The sequence below is a fragment of the Ranitomeya variabilis genome, chromosome 3, assembly GCF_051348905.1.
Source record: "Ranitomeya variabilis isolate aRanVar5 chromosome 3, aRanVar5.hap1, whole genome shotgun sequence".
Taxonomy (NCBI): domain Eukaryota; kingdom Metazoa; phylum Chordata; class Amphibia; order Anura; family Dendrobatidae; genus Ranitomeya; species Ranitomeya variabilis.
In genome coordinates, this window is record NC_135234.1 from 78,960,728 (window position 1) to 78,980,432 (window position 19,705).

The 19,705-nt window shown below is 43.8% G+C and overlaps 1 protein-coding gene across 1 annotated transcript in view; it reads left to right on the forward strand.

Moving 5' to 3' along the window:
• Positions 1–19,705, forward strand: part of NCOR1 (nuclear receptor corepressor 1) — a 181,055-nt gene that overhangs the window by 121,608 nt on the left and 39,742 nt on the right. Inside the window, exons 17-20 of the mRNA XM_077294240.1 lie at positions 8,286–8,348; positions 16,311–16,450; positions 17,393–17,519; positions 19,105–19,657. Coding sequence (XP_077150355.1) covers positions 8,286–8,348; positions 16,311–16,450; positions 17,393–17,519; positions 19,105–19,657 — 883 coding nt within the window. The remainder of the gene's footprint in view (positions 1–8,285; positions 8,349–16,310; positions 16,451–17,392; positions 17,520–19,104; positions 19,658–19,705) is intronic.

The following is a 19,705-nucleotide window of genomic DNA, read 5'->3' on the forward strand; positions in this document are numbered from 1 at the left end:
GGGGCCTCAAGTCATGTATCAGCGCCACAATTCTTGAAACTACATTGGGGTCTGTTTGAAAAATTGAGGTTGTGGGTCTGTTAATCAGCATGATCCTCCCAGCCGGACAGTGAGTAGCATAGTTGCCCATCGGTCACGTGAGCTGGGCTTTCAGCAGCAGTGACTGTGTACATTTTGCTGTGAGACTACAACAATGGTTTTTCCTTGTGGTATGATTGATTAAAATAGGCAATCATTTTCTTCTTCGTTCACAATGTCCAATGATTACTTTAGTTACTCAGAAACTACCAAGACCTGACAATAATGTGTAACACCTATAAGCGATATCTGTCCCTGCTTCCGAAAGCTGGAAGCTGCACCACTTGTACTTTTCTCTAGTCTTCACATGTCCACATTTCATGGTCCAGAAGACCTGCAACCAGCTCAGAATTGACCGTGAAGTACGGACATGCAAAGCCGGCTTACGACCCATGTTCCATACATTTTTGGCGAAAAAAAGTTAATGAAAACAATGCAATTTAGCTACTCTCACCTTATTTAGTTGTTTCTTTCTATTTGTAAATTCATGGTATTCTTTTCTTCAGTTGAGTCATGTGATCTCATGATGATCCCCCTGAGAATTATTGGCTTTATGTCCTCCGAGGGGTGTCACCAGCTCGGTCATTAGAAATGCCTTTATGATGAAATTGCATGGACTGTATCTCTGAAGTTCTTCACAGGAGGGACAGAAGTTTCTATCGATGATGATAATGATGACTGCACAGCTCATTTCTCACAATTAGGAGGGCTGAACTGTTATCTCCTACATTATAACTGTATAGTTAAAATCTATTAGCTTATTTAGGAAAATAGAGAGAGAAGGATAATTAAGTCTCCACAGCAGACAATAATGGTCCTGGCTCTATCTGCTCATCTGATGCCTTAAGGGAATTATAGCAGAGTATAGACTAATAAAAAGCAGTGCGAGATCTAGGACTGAAGGGAAGAAAGCGAGAGCGAAGTACATTGAAGTAAATAAGTACATTGCATGTAAGAAAAATGCAGTGTGGAACAGTCACCTGGAGTGTGAGCCTATAGAAAAACTAAAACTAGGAGCTCTTTTGTAAAGAACTGAGGACTTATAAATGAGCTGTTGGGTTGTTTGTAATTTAACACACTTGTCTATAGTGGGTGTTTTTTTTATAGAGCAAGTTTCTGTTGTGTCAAGTCAAAACCTTTCATGTTTCCCATATACTTTACTTAAAGGGTTTTCCCCACAAAGTTAATTTTAATCAACATTTTAATCAATAGATCTTGGAATAATAATAAGTTCCACAATTGGATGTGCTTAAATAAAATGTTCCTGTGCTGAGATTATCTTATAACTGTGCCCCTGCTGTGTACTGTGTAATGGCCCTGTCTGACCGTACAGGAACATGGTCTGATCATAGCCCAGCTCCTGGGCAGGGGAGGAAGAAAGAGAGTATGCAGACATGACAGCAGGAGATCACTAATGATTCTTTTTGTGAGGTAAAACATTTCACTGCCTGTTTTTAAGCAATGTTTTACCTCACAGACAGAATTAGCTGCAATTCCCTGCTGTCCTGTCTGTATACTCTTTTGCTTGCTCCCCTGCCCAGGAGCTGTGCTATGATCAGACCATGTTCCTGTACGGTCAGACACGGCCATTACACAGTACACAGCAGGGGCACATGTATAAGATTATCTCAGCACAGGAACATTGTATTTAAACACGTCCAATTGTGGAAATTATTATTATTCCAAGATCTATTGATTAAAATGTTGATTAAAATTAACTTTGTGGGGAAACATTTTTAAGTCCAGGTTTATCGTTACTTGCTGTCATGTTGTGGGCTTAGAGATGACCTCCCAATGCTGAGCAATTTTGTCGTTTTTTTTTGCTCTGCGTATTTTAGAAAAAATGCAAGTAAAAAAACTATTTTACTTAACGGGTGAAGAAATGGTGCAGAAAACCTGCAACATCAAAACCTCACCGTGGGAAATGTAGCCTTATTCTAATATAATAATCTCAAGGCATGTAGAATAGTCAGCACTTTGCTCTACTTCATTCCAGAAGATGTCTCGGCAAACATTTTCTGTCCTAATTATTTATGTAATGTAGTGTATAAAAATACTTGGCAATCTTCATCCTCCAAGGTTTCCTCTGCCGCTCTGCTTTGTCCTCTTCGGCTGACCTGAATTCAGACTAGCCCGCTCCCCCTCGCTTGTGCCTGTGGAGCAGGAGTCGCTTTCTCGGTGTAAGGCTAGGGGGCTTTCTCTTGGTTCTTATAGCCTTACACTGGGACAAAAGTATTTTTCCACACAGTGTGAGCCATCAAAACGGTCACGTCACGTGGGCCAGGAGAGGACTTGAGCTGCGCTGAAAACTGGAGAAGCCAGCGATCGTTGTAATACCCTTGAATTACGTTACATACATAATTAGAAGGTAGTAGGGGAATTTTTTATTTTTTTACCGAATCATCCTTTTGTTTAACACCCCGAAACAACCAAGTGTCCTATATTTGCAATGCTTGTTTCTGAGATTTAACCCCACGCCGTCGTAAATTTATGGCTGTAGGTTCTAATTTGGCTTTTATCCTAGGTCATATTGCAAGACTCGTTAAAGAGGGGTTGACTTGTGACTTCCAACAGGTGGCGCTAGAGAGTCCAAGTCCTTTTTGTCTCTGAAGAGGCAATTTGCATATGGCTGTAGGTTAAAACTCCTAATCTTGCAATCTAGAAGGAGCAGGTCCTGTCTCTGGCTGTCAAATACATCTGGGGAGAAGACAAGTGTTTTTTTTTTTTTTGCTTTTTTTTTCACAGATTCTCTCTTCTCCTTTGCTAGCCTAATAGCGCTCAGTGAGCACTACACAGTGAATATGCCGATGCTTCTGTAGCACCTGGCGATGACAATAATCATCAGATCTCTGCCCAGCATATCAGTGCTGCTGGGTCCTAGCAGCTCCACAACAGCTCCTCTAGTCACCTATGTCACTTTAATGGGCCATTTTCCCCTGTAACTAACCTCTTATGGATAACCCCAGTTACAGTGGAAAAAATGAGCAATAAGGTAAAAAAAACTGTTTTAGGCAGGTGTGAAAAAAATGCTGCAAAGTAAGAATGCTGTAAAAAAATAGAACTGTTAATATCTTATTTTATCAATTCACAAAATGCAAAGTGAATGAAAAAAAAAAAAAAGAAGAGAAATCTAAATCAAATCAGTATTCAGTGTGACCACAATTTTTCTTCAGAGCAGCATCAATTCTGCGTATGCTTGTACACCGTTTTTTGAAGGGACTCTGCAGGGAAGTTACATGAGCCCTGATATCATCTAGTGAGTCTTTGTGGGATCACATGTAGAAACAGAAGGATTTACACAAGGCTACATCCACAGAAGATCTGCGGTTAGTTCTCCAAGATGTTTGGAACAACCTCCCTGCCGAGTTCCTACAAAAACTGTTGGCTATAGAAAATGTTGAGTTGATTAAGGCTATGTGCACACGTTGCAGATTTTCTGCAGATCCGCAGTGTTTTTTTCCGCACAGAAACGCTGCAGATCCGCAAGTGATTTACAGTACAATGTAAATTAATGGCAAAAAAAAAAAATGCTGTGCTAATGGTGCGGAAAAATCCGCACGGAAAACGCAGCAGATTCAAAAAAGGACCATGTCAATTCTTTTTGTCGATCTGCGTTTTTTGCACCCATTCCATAATAGAAATCCGCAGGGGTAAAAATAGGAAGAAATCTGTACAAAATCTGCAGCAAATCCGCAAAAAAAAAAACCCCGAACAAAAACGAAAAAAAAAAGGGCGCAGATTCTGACCTGCGTTTTCTGCCAAGAAAGGCAGAATCTGCAGAGAAAATTCCACAGTAACATCCGCAGCGTGTGCATATAGCCTTAGACTTCTTTTTTGGTTCATTGTCTTTGCATTTTTTTTACTTGATAAAATTAAACCATTAGTATTTCTATTTTTCGAAGGCATACTTACTTTGACGTATTTTTTCCACATCTGACGCCACAAAAAATAAATATGAAAAAAAAAATCCATTTTTTTCCATTACATACAAAAAACCCTACACATATTAGATATCCAATCGATTGCAATAACCCAGAGAATTTATTCAATCTGTTATTCAGTGTGAAATCCGAAGTTCCATTCAGACCTGGTCACAAATAGGATAAATGTTGGTGTGCTTAATTTTTTTTTCTTTGATTTGTTTAATGATTTCAGGTATCGTGTATTTAATATGTTCATTAACTTTTAGATCTGTATTCAGTTTTCAGCCTGATCCGTGTTTCAGATTTTTTCTTTTATGGGTCTTTTTCAGTAATACAGGCTGGGTGTGAGCTCTGTGTGTATCCAATGTGTGACTGTCTTCATTAGCTCATATATCAGCACAGCTTCTATCCTGCACCTATTTTCCTTGTCATTTGCTCTCCTCCTTTTTATAGCCTGTTTTCTCTACTCTCACTGAGACTGTAGATGCTTTCCCGTATCTACACAAGACGACGATAACAATCATTGTGAAACTGCCACTAAAAAAAAATTTTCTTTTCTAAATGAATGGGTTAGGTTTGGTAATGTCAAGTGAAGTGTCATCCTGTGAACAGGACTGCAGGGTAATGCAAAACTCCTAATTTGGGGGCAGAGAGTTGCTGTGGACACATACTGTACACATTCATTCCAAATCTAAATCTATGTGAAAATCACTTTTACAAGAGCCTGAAAACGTCAGTATGTAGCTGCAGTTCGGTTTTGGTTGCAGGTATATTTTATAAATGGAGAAACTGATTCTCCCTTCATCCAAAACCAATGCATGTATCGGATAAGGATGGATTATGTAACATTGGGGCATTGCACTGGGGATCTGGCAGGCTGCCCCTTCCCCCCTCCTGCCAATAACAAAGCTGTACTTACTGTTGGTATTTGTTCCTTCTGCCATGTAATTCAGGGAATGTTTCTGTTTGGATACAGCAATGTCCAGAGGTTTTTCCTCCTATTCCTTGCCATGCACTGTACCAAGTGTGAATGTGCACTAAGATGTATGAGGGGGTTATCACACTGTTTATTTAGGGGAAATCTGTCCGCATCATCTACATTGCTGTGTACCGGTTACTTGTTGTAGTTCTACACGGCCATAGTGCTGCAATATCGTACACCCCTCACACAGATGTGCCCAAAGGAAGAAGCCACGTTTACTTTTTTTTTTTAATTCTTAAACCCTCAAAAGGATTTGTTTCGTTAAAACTAATGCGTTTCCTATCCAATGGATAGATTACTTACTGATCATGGAGATTTGACCACTGGGACCCGCACCGATAGGCTGATTGGTGAGCTGTTCCCCTATGCGAGAGGTGGTCAATTAATTTTTTCAAGGGGCCGGGACTGTTGCAGAGGTGTGATCCCATACGTTGAAATTAATTCTGTTCGATATTAACATTAACATATTATGTTATATTGATTTTATTGCTTTTTATTTTTTTTTCTGATTCAAAACCACATAATTTGCTCATTTTCATAGTTTATGAAAAACAGTAAATTATACTGCTCTTGTTATTCAGCCATGGTACTATGATATACTGCTCCCCCAAAAAGTGTCATGTCCCCACACACAGTGTGATGGTCCATAGCTCCCCACATAGTATAATGGACCCCATGGCTCCATAAACAGTATGATCCAATACACAGGATGTCACCCACTCAGTATGATCCCCCTACAGCTCCCTATATACAGTATGATCCCCCAGCAGTGTATTACCAGCCCACACAGTGTGATGGCCCCCGCAATCCCCTATACACAGCATGATGGTTACTATGGTTTCCCACACAGTATGATTTCCCTCAGACCTCACAGAATGGTGACCCTCAGAGTAGGATCCCCCCACAGTCCCCAACATGGTAAAATCGCCTCACAATCCCCAACTCCTTATGATGACCCCCACTTCCCCCATACACAGCTCCTATTATAGAATGATGACCCCCGCCCCCGAACTGCCCTTAATGGTATGATTGCTAATAGCCACCCAACTGCCCAAACACAGATTGACAACCCCAGCACATTATGATGTCCCCCACACAGTATGACCCCCTCCCCATTGCCCTCAACATGAAACGATGATCCCCACAGTTTGATTACTCACAGTCCCCCACACAGTGGCTCCCCCACACAGTGAGATCCCCCATACAGTGGATCCCCCACACAGTGGATCCCCCACACAGTGAGATCCCCCATACAGTGAGATCCCCCACACGGTGAGATCCCCCACACGGTGAGATCCCCCACACAGTGAGATTCCCCACACAGTGAGATCCCCCATACAGTGGATCCCCCACACAGTGAGATCCCCCACACAGTGGATCCCCCACACAGTGAGATCCCCCACACAGTGAGATCCCCCCATACAGTGAGATCCCCCCATACAGTGGATCCCCCACACAGTGAGATCCCCCACAGTCTCCAAACACATAATGATGGCTCCACAAATGAATGACAAATAAACAAACCTTCCTCACCTCACCCTCGTTCCCTAGCGCACTTCTCCGGACTTTGCTCTGCTCAGTGAGGCTCCAAAGCAGGTGTGATCTAATGACACCCTTGCGCATGCCCCGCTTGCGCAGGCACCTAGTTGTACAGGCTGAATGGTGGAGGACACTGGGTGCGGGTACCGGTGAAAGCAGGATGGAGGTGGGGAGGGCGGCCTTGGTGTGCGAGCCGGATAAGAACAGCCAAAGAGCTGGGACCATAGTTTGTCCAGGTCTGTCCTATGTGATAACCAGGCCAAAATGTTACAGTGGCTTTCTTGTGCATCATTAGGAATGGATTTCATATAGCTGGCTTACTGCTGGTTCTGCAGTAGCAACCCATTAAAAATGATTTCCTTATGATGCAGCAGCAAGCCAGCGCAATATTTAAGAAGCAGCATATCAGCGTATGCACCTCGAACCTGTGCTACACAGGCGCTGAACGCTGAGGGTGACTTCATCCTCTATCTGCTATTGATAGAGGACGTCTGTTGTGCTATAAATAAAATCTATATAGTTAAAGTCTATAAGATGCAACAATTCTTCATTATTTTTTCTTTAATAAAAAACGTCAAGGTGATCCTAATGGTCCTTCCTAACACGCCGGGAGATATGATCTTTTGTCCATGGGTGCGGGCAGGAGGCGATGTCATTTGGAGCTTTCATTGCTTCAACTTGTGGCCATTAAACCTCATGTACGTCTGAATTTTGGATTTTTATTCTTTAATCTTTCATTAATATCTGATCTTTTCACCTAATATATACTGGGGGTAAGGACATCTCGGCGCGATAAGTTACGGCGATCATTTACCTCCACACCATAACATTTATCTGGTTACTTTGGGAATCTGTTCCATTTTATTATTACTTTTTTTGTCGGCAGTAGATCTTGTACATTAACCCCATGTTTTCTGCTTTATCTTTGTGCCATTTCACGACGTTAAATTTGCAATACCAGGAATGGAAGCCTTGTGATGTGTAGTCTGTAGATGTGGGACCATCATCGCCTACGTGCATGTTTGTACAAGTGTTGTGCTTTGTACGCTTGTGCTTTCTGTTTCAGTTTGTCGTGTAGGTTGTGTCACGGCCCGAGGTCACAGATGACTTGTATTAGCCGTGACGTCCCCTTTGTCTCGTACTTTTGGTCGGGAGGTGACCGCTTTTGCTACGTACTTGTTATGACCCATCAGGTTTCTAGTAGCACAGTATTCTGCCACGTCCTTCAGCATTTGATCCTGTGGTTCCCCATTAGCGCCTCCTATAGCCGCTTTCGGAGCCATGTTTTTATTAGTCGTTTGTGCTGATTTTTCTTTGCACAGGAGACCCATATGGTATAGGACAGGGTCTTATTTGTGGTGGACCTTGCAGTGGTATTGTGTTTTTATGCCATTTATGGTTTGGAGTATGAGGCACTGACTTGCTGTTTTGCTTCTTTCTTTTTTTTTCTTTCCTTTTGCATTCATTCTGCGGTGTTACTACTCTGCATGGATGTGTTTTGGGGCATACTTTCAGTTCATCAGTCATTGTGAAGCTGAGCTTTTCAGCGGTTAGTACATTGCCCGCTAGCTTGTCACAAGTCCTCTTGTCAAACTCGGGAGCGACTGCCTCCTTCATCTCAAGCCTCTCTTTCCCCTCAAATGGCTTTTACGGAGGAAGCCTGCACGTAAATGGATAACTATGTGTGGGCTTTGTAGGATTGGTGCTCGTAATGCAAATCCGGGTCTTTCTTTTTGATGGGATTTGCTGTATTGTGCTTTCAGCTTCTGCCGAGACCGTGGAGACCTCCCGTTGGACTGAAGAAGAAATGGAAATTGCTAAAAAAGGTAACGCTTTCAAGTTTGGCTTCTGTGGATTTCTCCGGCCAGATGTAGACGCTGCTGACCTAGTAGAGTTTTTTTTTGTCTTGTGTGTTGTTTTGATGTAGTTGTGGCATTTGTTTGCTCTTAGACGTTGCTTTTTGTATTGCTATATGTGGCTATGTGGCTGTTCCGCATCCCCTAACTCTTGCAGACTGTAGCCCGAGGGTCTCAATGTCCCCCCAAGTCATTTCTTCATTGGCAAAAAGCAGGTCACATGGTCACACATAGTGCTACCGGTTGTGCTGTGAATCTGAGTGGGGCCCTGTACTCTCCTTTTTCTGTCCTTTAAGTGGAAGTTGATGAACCCCTTTATAGGGGGCTTCCTCCAAAGTGCAGCACCCCAAAACTATGTATTAATATTCTAAAATGCATTTTTGACCATATGAGCCTGTGTTGTAAATCATTAATAGCAATGACTTGAGGCTGCTGAAGGTTTTCCCCAATTTCAGTAATAAAATAAAACCTAATTTATTCTGAAAATTAATAATAATAATAATAATAATAATAATAATCTCTGTGCTGAAGAAGTTAGGATGCTGGTCCAGGCTTCTCTCCCTCCTGTCTCCTCTTGGCATCGTGCAATGATGTACTCTTACACACAGCTTTTATTTTGCAGCTTCAGTTCTATTTCTGATTTACATAGCCCGAGAGCTATTTTGCTTTTTATGATGATTCCTTTTTTTTTCTTTACTCTTTTTAATTCTTCTTTCTTTATTGACGTGCCATGCACTATATATACAGAGCAGTAATGGGCTTGGATTTTTAGACACTTATTTATTGCATCCTGACGTCTTCTTTTTCTAATGGTCTCTGTACATTGTGATTGATCTGCATGTGTTTGTGTGCATGCTTTTCATCTGCACCGTGTTGTGAGGGATTTACATAAGTGAGGATGATGCTAGAAAAATAAAAATGATATACAGTGTGCGATTTTAGTGCCGAAGGTCATTTTTGGGATGTTAAAAAGGGAGATACTGGATGGCGAAAAAGGCTCCTGGCGTCTTTGACCTCCATGAAGAAGGCAAAAAGTCTTTACCTTGGGTGACTCTATAATCCTCTGCTAATACAGTCACACAATATGATTAGCGGGGCAGCGCAGAGTTTTGGCACGGCTTGACACATGGCTTTAGTTCATTTCAGGTGAACAGAGCAGGAAGGAAAGAAACTGACAGCCTGTGTGACTCTGGAAGACGGTTACCAGCCGAAGCTTCTGCAATGAAAACTTGGCTCAGCCAAAATTCTTGATTCATTTTTTTTTTTTTTTTCCATTTTAATGCAACCTTTTGGATATTAAAAGTCTCACATGTTGGGCTCCATAATTTTGACTGCAAGAAGAAAGCCGGTATAAGCCGTGAATATGGCCTCTTTACCCTACCATCGTGTTCTAGTGAGCATTAGTGAACCTCTAATGCTGAACGTGGGAGCAGTGGGGCTGCAGATGGAGCCCACCGTGGCCAATCCCTATCGGTTCACATTGGGTACATACACATCCCATTTCAGCCATATAATCTTTACCATCCAGTCTAGCGGTTACAGTCAGGTTTGTATGGCACGTGATTAGTGATGAGCGAGTGTACTCGTTACTCAGGTTTTCCCCAGCACACTCGGGTGACCTCCCGAGTATTCATGAGTGCTCGGAGATTCAGTTTTCATCATGGCAGCTGAATGATTTACAGCTATTAGCCAGCTTGATTACATGTGGGGATTCCCTAGCAACCAGGCAACCCCCACATGTACTCAGGCTGGATAACAGATGTAAATCATTCAGCTGCAGCAATGAAAACTAAATCTCCGAGCACTCAAAAATACTCAGAGGTCATCCAAGCGTGCTGAGGAAAACCCGAGCAACGAGTATACTCGCTCATCACTACACATGATGTCTCCGCCATCCAGTGCAGCGGTTACAATCAGATTTCTATGGTACATGATGTCTCCACCATCCAGTGCAGCGGTTACAATCAGATTTCTATGGTACATGATGTCTCCACCATCCAGTGCAGCGGTTACAATCAGATTTGTATGGCACATGATGTCTCCAACATCTGAGGTAGCGGTTACAATCAGACTTGTATGGCACATGATGTCTTCGACATCTGAGGTAGCGGTTACAATCAGACTTGTATGGCACATGATGTCTCCGACATCTGAGGTAGCGGTTACAATCAGATTTGTATGGCACATGATGTCTCCGACATCTGAGGTAGCGGTTACAATCAGACTTGTATGGCACATGATGTCTTCGACATCTGAGGTAGCGGTTACAATCAGACTTGTATGGCACATGATGTCTCCGACATCTGAGGTAGCGGTTACAATCAGATTTGTATGGCACATGATGTCTCCGACATCTGAGGTAGCGGTTACAATCAGACTTGTATGGCACATGATGTCTCCGACATCTGAGGTAGCGGTTACAATCAGACTTGTATGGCACATGATGTCTTCGACATCTGAGGTAGCGGTTACAATCAGACTTGTATGGCACATGATGTCTCCGACATCTGAGGTAGCGGTTACAATCAGACTTGTATGGCACATGATGTCTCCGACATCTGAGGTAGCGGTTACAATCAGATTTGTATGGCACATGATGACTCCGACATCTGGGGTAGCGGTTACAATCAGATTTGTATGGCACATGATGTCTCCGACATCTGGGGTAGCAATTACAATCAGATTTGTATGGCACATGATGTCTCCGACATCCGGTGTATTATTATTATTTATTTGTATAGCACCATTAATTCCATGGTGCTGTACATGAGAAAGGGGTTACGTAGAGTTATAGATATCGTTTACAGTAAACAAATTTACAGTGACAGACTGGTACAGAGGGGAGAGGACCCTGTCCTTGCGGACTTACATTCTATGGGATAATGGGGTACAGACAGAAGGTCGGGGGTGCAGCAACTCGGGTGATGGTGAGGTGGCAGCTCTGGTGGTGGTGAGGCAGCAGAATGGTTATTGCAGGCTGTAGGCTTTCCTGAAGAGATGGGTTTTCAGGTTCCGTCTGAAGGTACCGAGGGTGGTGGATAATTGGACTTGTTGAGGTGTGGAGTTCCAGAGGATGGGGGATATTCGTGAGAAGTCTTGGAGGCGGTTGGGTGAGGAGGGAATAAGTGTGGAGGAGCGTAGGAGGTCTTGGGAAGATTACATGAGGGGAGATATTGGGAGATTAGTTCAGAGATATAGGGAGGGGACAGGTTGTGGATGGCTTTGTAGGTCAGTGTTAGTAGTGTACTGGATTCGTTGGGGAGTTGGGATCCATTGGAGGGATTTGCAGAGGGGAGGAGAGAGGTGGCCAGAGGTGTAGAGGTTACAATCAGATTTGTATGGCACATGATGTGACTCCTGCTTCTGTAGACCATCGACTTATGGCCTCTTCATATTCTTCAATCTTCTGGTGTTGTATGGTTTTCTTGGCACTGCCTAAGCATTTTGTGGCATTGAAATAAAGAATGTTTATGTATTGCTGATTTCTGAATATAATTAATGACTCACGTATTTTACGAACCCTCAGGGCTCTTATATTCTATCATTGGAAGGTGGATTTTGTATCTGCTCAGTGTGTAATCTCTATACCAGGTTGTGTATTTCCAATCACCATAGACATGCAGAGAAGCCCTAACATCTGTGTCATTGATAGGGTATGACACTATTTTCTTAAAGGCATTAGTTTTTGGGCTGGTGTTCTTCAGGGCAGCAATTTGTTAAAGGGGTTGCTTGCCTAAGGTTATGTTCATATGTTGCGGGGGGGGGGTTTCTGCAGGCAAAACCTACAACGTCAGAAAAGCAGGTTTTGCTGAGTGTTTGCGGTGTTTTGTCCAGGTACATTTGTCTCTTATGCATGCTGTTAAAATTGAGTGCATAAAAAAATAATCTGATTCTACTTCATACAGTTTTTGGCACCAAAATTCCACAAAACCTGATACCTTCATTTTTTGCAGCGTTTTTTTGCATCACCCATTGCTTTCAATGGGTGAAAAACACTGCACAAAACTAAAAGAACTGACATCCTGCATTTTGCAAAAACTCAGCTCTTTGTGTGCATGAGATTTCTGAAATCGCATAGACTTTGCTTGTATTGTGAAACGCAGCTGAAAATTTGCATAAAAAAGCTCCTTTTTCCCCCCCATAGGCTCATTTATGTGTAAAAAAAAAAAAACAACAACAAAGTTTTACTTACCCTTTCCAGGTCAGCACTGTGCTGCATCATCACCACTGTCCTAGTCTGTTTTTTTTCTTTTTTCTATGGCTGCAATAGTAATGTCACGTCAACAAAGCTGCAGCCAATCTCTGACCTCAGCAGCTCATGCTGTCTATATGGGCAGAGTTCAATGATTGGCTGCAGCGCTATCGACACATTATCACAGCTGCAGGCAAAACAGCAAAGACCAAGCAGCGGCGGAGAGACAGTGCTGGATCATAGGGTGTTAAAGAAAGCTGTTTTTTTTTTTCCTTACACATAAACGAGGCTACGAGAAAAAGCTGTCGAAAGGAGACAACTTTTAACCACAGCAGATAGCAGATACCAAGAGCATTTTTCCATGCCTTCATTACTCAGATAGCACATGGCTGTCATCAGTGGGCCCCTATCTCACCACAAGAGTGGGGGATGTGTTCCCATTTCTCTTCTGACTGCAAAACCGCTGCCAGGAGGAGATGATTGTAGCAGCTAATAATCGTCTTTTATAAGACCTGATCAGGCCGGCACAGGTCTCTGGAGTTATCTTGGCCCACTCCTCCATGCAGATCTTCTCCAAGTTATCTAGGTTCTTTGGGTGTCTCATGTGGACTTTAATCGTGAGCTCCTTCCACAAGTTTTCAATTGGGTTAAGGTCAGGAGACTGACTAGGCCACTGCAACACCTTGATTTTTTGCCTCTTGAACCAGGCCTTGGTTTTCTTGGCTGTATGCTTTGGGTCGTTGTCTTGTTGGAAGATGAAATGACGACCCGTCTTAAGATCCTTGATGGAGGTGCGGAGGTTCTTGGCCAAAATCTCCAGGTAGGCCGTGCTATCCATCTTCCCATGGATGCGGACCAGATGGCCAGGCCCCTTGGCTGAGAAACAGCCCCACAACATGATGCTACCACCACCATGCTTGACTGTAGGGATGGTATTCTTGGGGTCGTATGCAGTGCCATCCAGTCTCCAAACGTCACGTGTGTGGTTGGCACCAAAGATCTCGATCTTGGTCACATCAGACCAGAGAACCTTGAACCAGTCAGTCTGAGTCCTCCAAGTGATCATGAGCAAACTGTAGACGAGCCTTGACATGACTCTTTGAAAGTAAAGGTACCTTACGGGCTCGTCTGGAACGGAGACCATTGTGGTGGAGTACGTTACTTATGGTATTGACTGAAACCAATGTCCCCACTGCCATGAGATCTTCCCGGAGCTCCTTCCTTGTTGTCCTTGGGTTAGCCTTGACTCTTTGGACAAGCCTGGCCTCGGCACGGGAGGAAACTTTCAAAGGCTGTCCAGGCCGTGGAAGGCTAACAGTAGTTCCATAAGCCTTCCACTTCCGGATGATGCTCCCAACAGTGGAGACAGGTAGGCCCAACTCCTTGGAAAGGGTTTTGTACCCCTTGCCAGCCTTGTGACCCTCCACGATCTTGTCTCTGATGGCCTTGGAATGCTCCTTTGTCTTTCCCATGTTGACCATGTTTGAGTGCTGTTCACAAGTTTGGGGAGGGTCTTAAATAGTCAGAAAAGGCTGGAAAAAGAGATAATTAATCCAAACATGTGAAGCTCATTGTTCTTTGTGCCTGAACTACTTCTTAATACTTTAGGGGAACCAAACAGAATTCTGGTGGGTTGAGGGGTTGAATAATAAATGACCCTCTGAAAAAACTTTTCCCAATTTTAAAAAAAAATAAAGAAATAACATTCTTTTTTGCTGCAGTGCATTTCACACTTCCAGGCTGATCTACAGTCCAAATGTCACAATGCCAAGTTAATTCCAAATGTGTTAACTTGCTAAATCTGCAGGGGGTTGAATACTACTTGTAGGCACTGTATGTCCTGTGGAGCTCCATTCAAGTCTATGACATGGAAGGTACCTGATGGGAGCCCGGGGGCAGCACTGTGCTCCATGATCTTCACCGGTGTCATAGACCCAGACGACTGGGAGGACACAAGTGCGATATGACTATTCTTTTATTCAACTCTTTTTGGCTTCAGTTTTTTGATTGGGGAAACTCTGGAACAGAAATCCTGCAATCCAGTTGCTAGATGATAACCTGTTGGCGCTGAACTGTGCCTTTAAAGGGAAGTGGTCGTCAGAAAATCCGCTATTTTTTTTAAATGAGTTTTTTTGTTGCAAGTATTTTTTTTTTTTTTTTTTTAAAGGCTTTTTTTTCCCATCATCATTAAAAACAACTACATTATGTAGGTAATTTTTTTAGACTCTTACTACTTGCCCTTTCAGGACAGTTTACATTAAAGGGATTGTCCGTTCTTAAGCTACAAGTCTGCAGTCTCTCTGTGACTGCAAATTGGTGAATCCTCGCATTTGTGCGCACTGGGAGGATTCTGGTACCAGGAGCTGGGGACCACAAGTACACCATATGCATACTCCAGGCGGCCACATCCCGACTAGATGGGTTCCCCCTTGCTCTATATACTCGGATTGAGTGAGGCTGCACACGTCTAGTCAGCATGTGACTGCATGTATGCAAATCACATAGTTGCGGTCACAGTACTGCCACTTGCACCCTAAAGCTGGACAATCTCTTTAAGGCTCTTTCTCACCAGAGGCAGGATTCTAATGACAGGTAACACCTCTATACAGAGCTGATAACACAGGATTCAACTATCACAGTTGACCCTGCTCTCCCTCCCTTCACAATGACCTTTACACACGCTCATTAGATAATAATAATAATCTTTTATTTTTATATAGCGCCAACATATTCCGCAGCGCTTTACAGTTTGCACACATTATCAACGCTGTCCCCATTGGGGCTCACAATCTAAATTCCCTATCAGTATGTCTTTGAAATGTGGGAGGAAACCGGAGTGCCCGGAGGAAACCCACACAAACACGGAGAGAACATACAAACTCTTTGCAGATGTTGTCCTGGGTGGGATTAGAACCCAGGGCTCCAGCGCTGCAAGGCTAGATGCTTCAATACAAGAGACGGGTCGGGGTCTGATCATTGCAACTAATTTACTTGTGTGGTCTCCTGAAACAATAGAAAGTTAGTTTAAAAAAAATCACCAGTGTGGATATGCAATATTTCTTTTTTTTTTTTTTTTAATACAGATTGTAATATGGAGAATTGCAAAACTTAAATAAATTTAACACAAAAACCTGATTTAAACAATAGGACATTTTCTGTTGATCACTTCCTTTAAACATCTGCTGTCAGGTTCCCATGCACATTACAGCTGTTGTAAGACCCCCTGTGATCCATTTCTCGACCGTGGACCCTTCTAACAAGTAGGGATTTTCAGACACTTACAGCCCTTTTAATTGCCTCTGTGTTGCTGCCAGATTGCGGCACAGACCCTGCGGTCTGCTTACAGACCAGTTCTCAGTAGACAGCCTCTGTTAAATCTTAGCATTGGTCCATATGGATGTTAGTCCTCTTCAGTAACGTTCTTCGAGACTGGTCCAGCGTGTGTATGTGCCAGTAAAGGCAGCTCACGACACAGGTGACGTCTAGTGGCACTGAAGGCGCCCACGCTGCGTAACCTAGAATATTACTTGGACTGAAGCTACCGTCCTCCCAGCGTCCCGCGTGTAACTTCATTACATTGGGTATTGGAGACCTTCTAATTTGAGATCCTCTAGTTAGGCATTAAATGTCATTAATGTTAACCTTTTTCCTCCTGGTTAATAGACTCAATATTTAACCCCACTCAATCCCTTTCCTTTAATTCAAAGAGGTCCCATTGGTCTGTGCTTGTGTTTCGGCAGGCTTGGTGGAACATGGTCGTAACTGGGGGGCTATCGCCAAGATGGTTGGAACGAAGAGTGAAGCCCAGTGTAAAAACTTCTACTTCAATTACAAACGAAGGCACAACCTGGACAACTTGCTGCAGCAGCACAAACAGAAGGTGAGGATCAGTGAGCAGGGAACGTGCCTGACAGATGGCTACAGAGGAACTGCCGAGGATGTCTGGGTCTGTGGGGAGCAGCATTCGGCTGAGCTCTTCTGCTCTTACATTTAGGAGATTGGTGCGGAGTCTCTGCACTTGGACCAGCGCGGATCTAGATCATAATGTCAGAACTTTACTGAAAGTGTACTTACTCTCTAAAAGGGTCTCTGTTGGCAATAATTTTTACTATGCAGTCAGAACTAGGGCAGTGTGTAACAGATGCAAAGATGTCAATTTTGTCACTCTCTTTTGTGTAAATTGTCTTTTAGTTCACATGCAAATTAGACTGCAAGTACACCAGTGGGTGTATCACTGCACGTGCAGGTCATAGCTTTTCTGTATTTCTCTCTGGTATTCGATTGACAGAGGGTCAATGTGTGTGTGGTGTCACCTCTTCTCCTGGACGGAAACGCGCCAATGCTCTGCTCTCTTATTGACTGTAAGCTACAATGTGCCGCCTAAATCCTGGCGCCAGCCAAATGATTGATGCCTGCTAGAGATTTCGGCTGGGAGCAGAGATGACGTCACACAAAAGAGACTGTCTCCACTGGCAGTCAAGTAGCGATGGGCAGGGAGAAGTGACGAGAAGCCATGGACTGCCCTTCTGCCAGTATTCCCTCCACTGCACTTGCAGCATAATTTGCTTATGAATAAAAAGATGAATTTCGCCGTGATGGAGCAATTGTTGCACAGTGCCCTATTTTGCATTACCTCTGGTTGTTTAGTGGAAATGGTGCTGAATGTTCCCTTTTTAAATGGTTGTGTTACTGCAATAATTAGCTTTCTATATTGGTTTAATTGAAAGTATTGCCCCCTTATCTAGCCATGACTTTAGTAAACATTGTGGTCATACTTATAGCCCTTATCCTCCGTCCAAAACTGACATGAATTCTCTTTCAGTCTCCTCGCAGGCCACGTGAGGAGAGAGATGTGTCGCAGTGTGAAAGTGTGGCCTCTACTGTATCTGCCCAAGAAGATGACGAAAATGAAGGATCCAATGACGAGGAGAACCCAGAGGACAGTGATGGTACGGTTTGTTAGATGTGTGGTATGTTTTATATAGATTCAAGGGAACCTGTCACCAGGTTTGGTCAATACAAGTTACGGCCACTGCCTTTCAGGGCTGATATACCCCATTCTGTAATGCTGTACATAAGCCCTGATCCGACCTGCAAGAGAAGAAAAATAATTTATATTACACTCACCTGGGGGCAGTCCGGTCCGATGGATGTTGCAGGTCCAGGTTCGGCGCCTCCCATCTTCTTATGATCGGCGCTCTACTGCGTCTTCATGGCTCCGCGGCATCGCGCTCCTGCGCAGGCGTACTTATCTGTCCTGTTGAGGGCAGAGCAAAGTACTGCAGTGCGCAGGCGCTGGGCCTCCCTGACCTTTCCTGCACACTGCAGTACTTTGGTCTGCCCTCAACAGGACAAATAAGTACGCCTGCGCAGGAGCGCGATGCCGGGGAGCCCCAAGAATCACCTCTTATCTCCGTGAATCAACAGCTCTTCTCTTGATTACCCAGTGTGGCGCGGCGTCACGTAGCAATGGTGACGTCCAGGAGGTCGGAGGCGATTTTCTGGACTCTAATCCAGCAGCCACAGAGTACTGATGTGGCCGGTGGACTGGATCCTCTGTGAATAGATATGCACCATCTCCTCCATGGTAGTAACAGTCCAGCCTGGGATCCTGTAGCACACCTATGGAGACACACACAAGACCACCACACAGCTCACTCGATGGTCAGATAGTTGGGCACATTGACCATTTTTACTGAGCAGGAGGTAGTCATTGCTGTATGGATGCTCTCTTCTTGCTTGCGGCTAATCTATATGGTGGGCTTGAGAAATGGTGCCTCTTGGCCATAGAGAGAACAGTCTTCTGTCTAATTGTGGGGACCTTTCAGGCTGCCTGGGCTTATTTTAGTAGGCTTAGGCTAAGTCTAGCCCTTCTTGCAGCCCCGGTGTTCTCCTTTTAATATGCTCAGAGGTCTTAATTTCCTGTGACTCAGGTTGCGTGGCCCCAGATATAGGAAGTTAATCCCACATTTTGCGGTTAATTGCATTAAAAATAGATTTGTCTGCTCCTTGCGGCTATTTTTTGCTTTCTGATTCCTACAACTCTGGAAGGCTTAGGTTAAATCAATGAGGGAGTTAAAAAAAAAAAAAAAAAAAAAAAAAAGCGCCAGCCTTCAGTTGTCGATTAATCCCTTTTACTAGCGCACATGCTCCACATTGCCAGTGGTGTAGTAAGCTGGGGTTATAGGTTTCCTGTACAGGGCACAGGAGGCTGCCACTGACATTCAGGACAGGAACGAGCTCTTGTTCAGGAATGATTGCACCATGGAATCACCGTTTCTCACAGGAGTTCTCTTATGTCTTGCTATTTTTTGGCATATGCTGTAGGTGTAAGGTTCAATGCATGTAAAATGCAGCAGTAAAGAAGTCTGATAATGGCATCACCATCCTTTTTTGGGGTTTTCAAACATAGTCAACGATTGGGTAAAAACTGCACCAATTTGTAGTCGAACCAGATGCCGGTGAACATTTTGTGTGACCTTAATGTCTAAAATCCTCTTAACAGTCATCATTCACAATTACATTTTGCTGCAGGTGCAGAAAACAGTTCAGACACTGAAAGTGCGCCATCTCCATCGCCCGAGGAAGGGGCTAAACAAGCTGATGAAGCCACAGAGCCAACCACTTCTTCATTACCCCAAGCTACTTCTCCGGAGCAAGATCCCGCTAGCAAACCTGTACCTTGTGCATCCCCCTCTACTACCTCCCAAAATACAAAGACCCCTGAGAACCAGTACCCAGAGTTGCAGGTAAAAGAAGAAATTAACGCAGAACCAGAGGAGGCAATGGAAATTGGGGAGAGACGAGACAGCTCAGAAGCCAAACCATCTCCAAGTCTCCAAGTCAATACCAAAGTGGAACCTGTTGAGGTCGATGTGAAGCTTCCAGATAGTGCCCAAGTTAAAATAGAGGAAGATAGCAAAGACCAAGAGCCAGAAAGGAGTAGGGAGAAACTAGACCTGGCAGAGATGGAGTACTCCACCAACCAGATGCCAACCCATGAAAGGCCGGAATCCCACTCCGACAATGACTCCAGTGCCACATGCAGTGCGGATGAGGATGTAGATGGAGAGCCTGATAGGTCAAGGTGAGAGTGCTACAACTATGGTATAATCTGTAAGAGGTTTCTATGTCT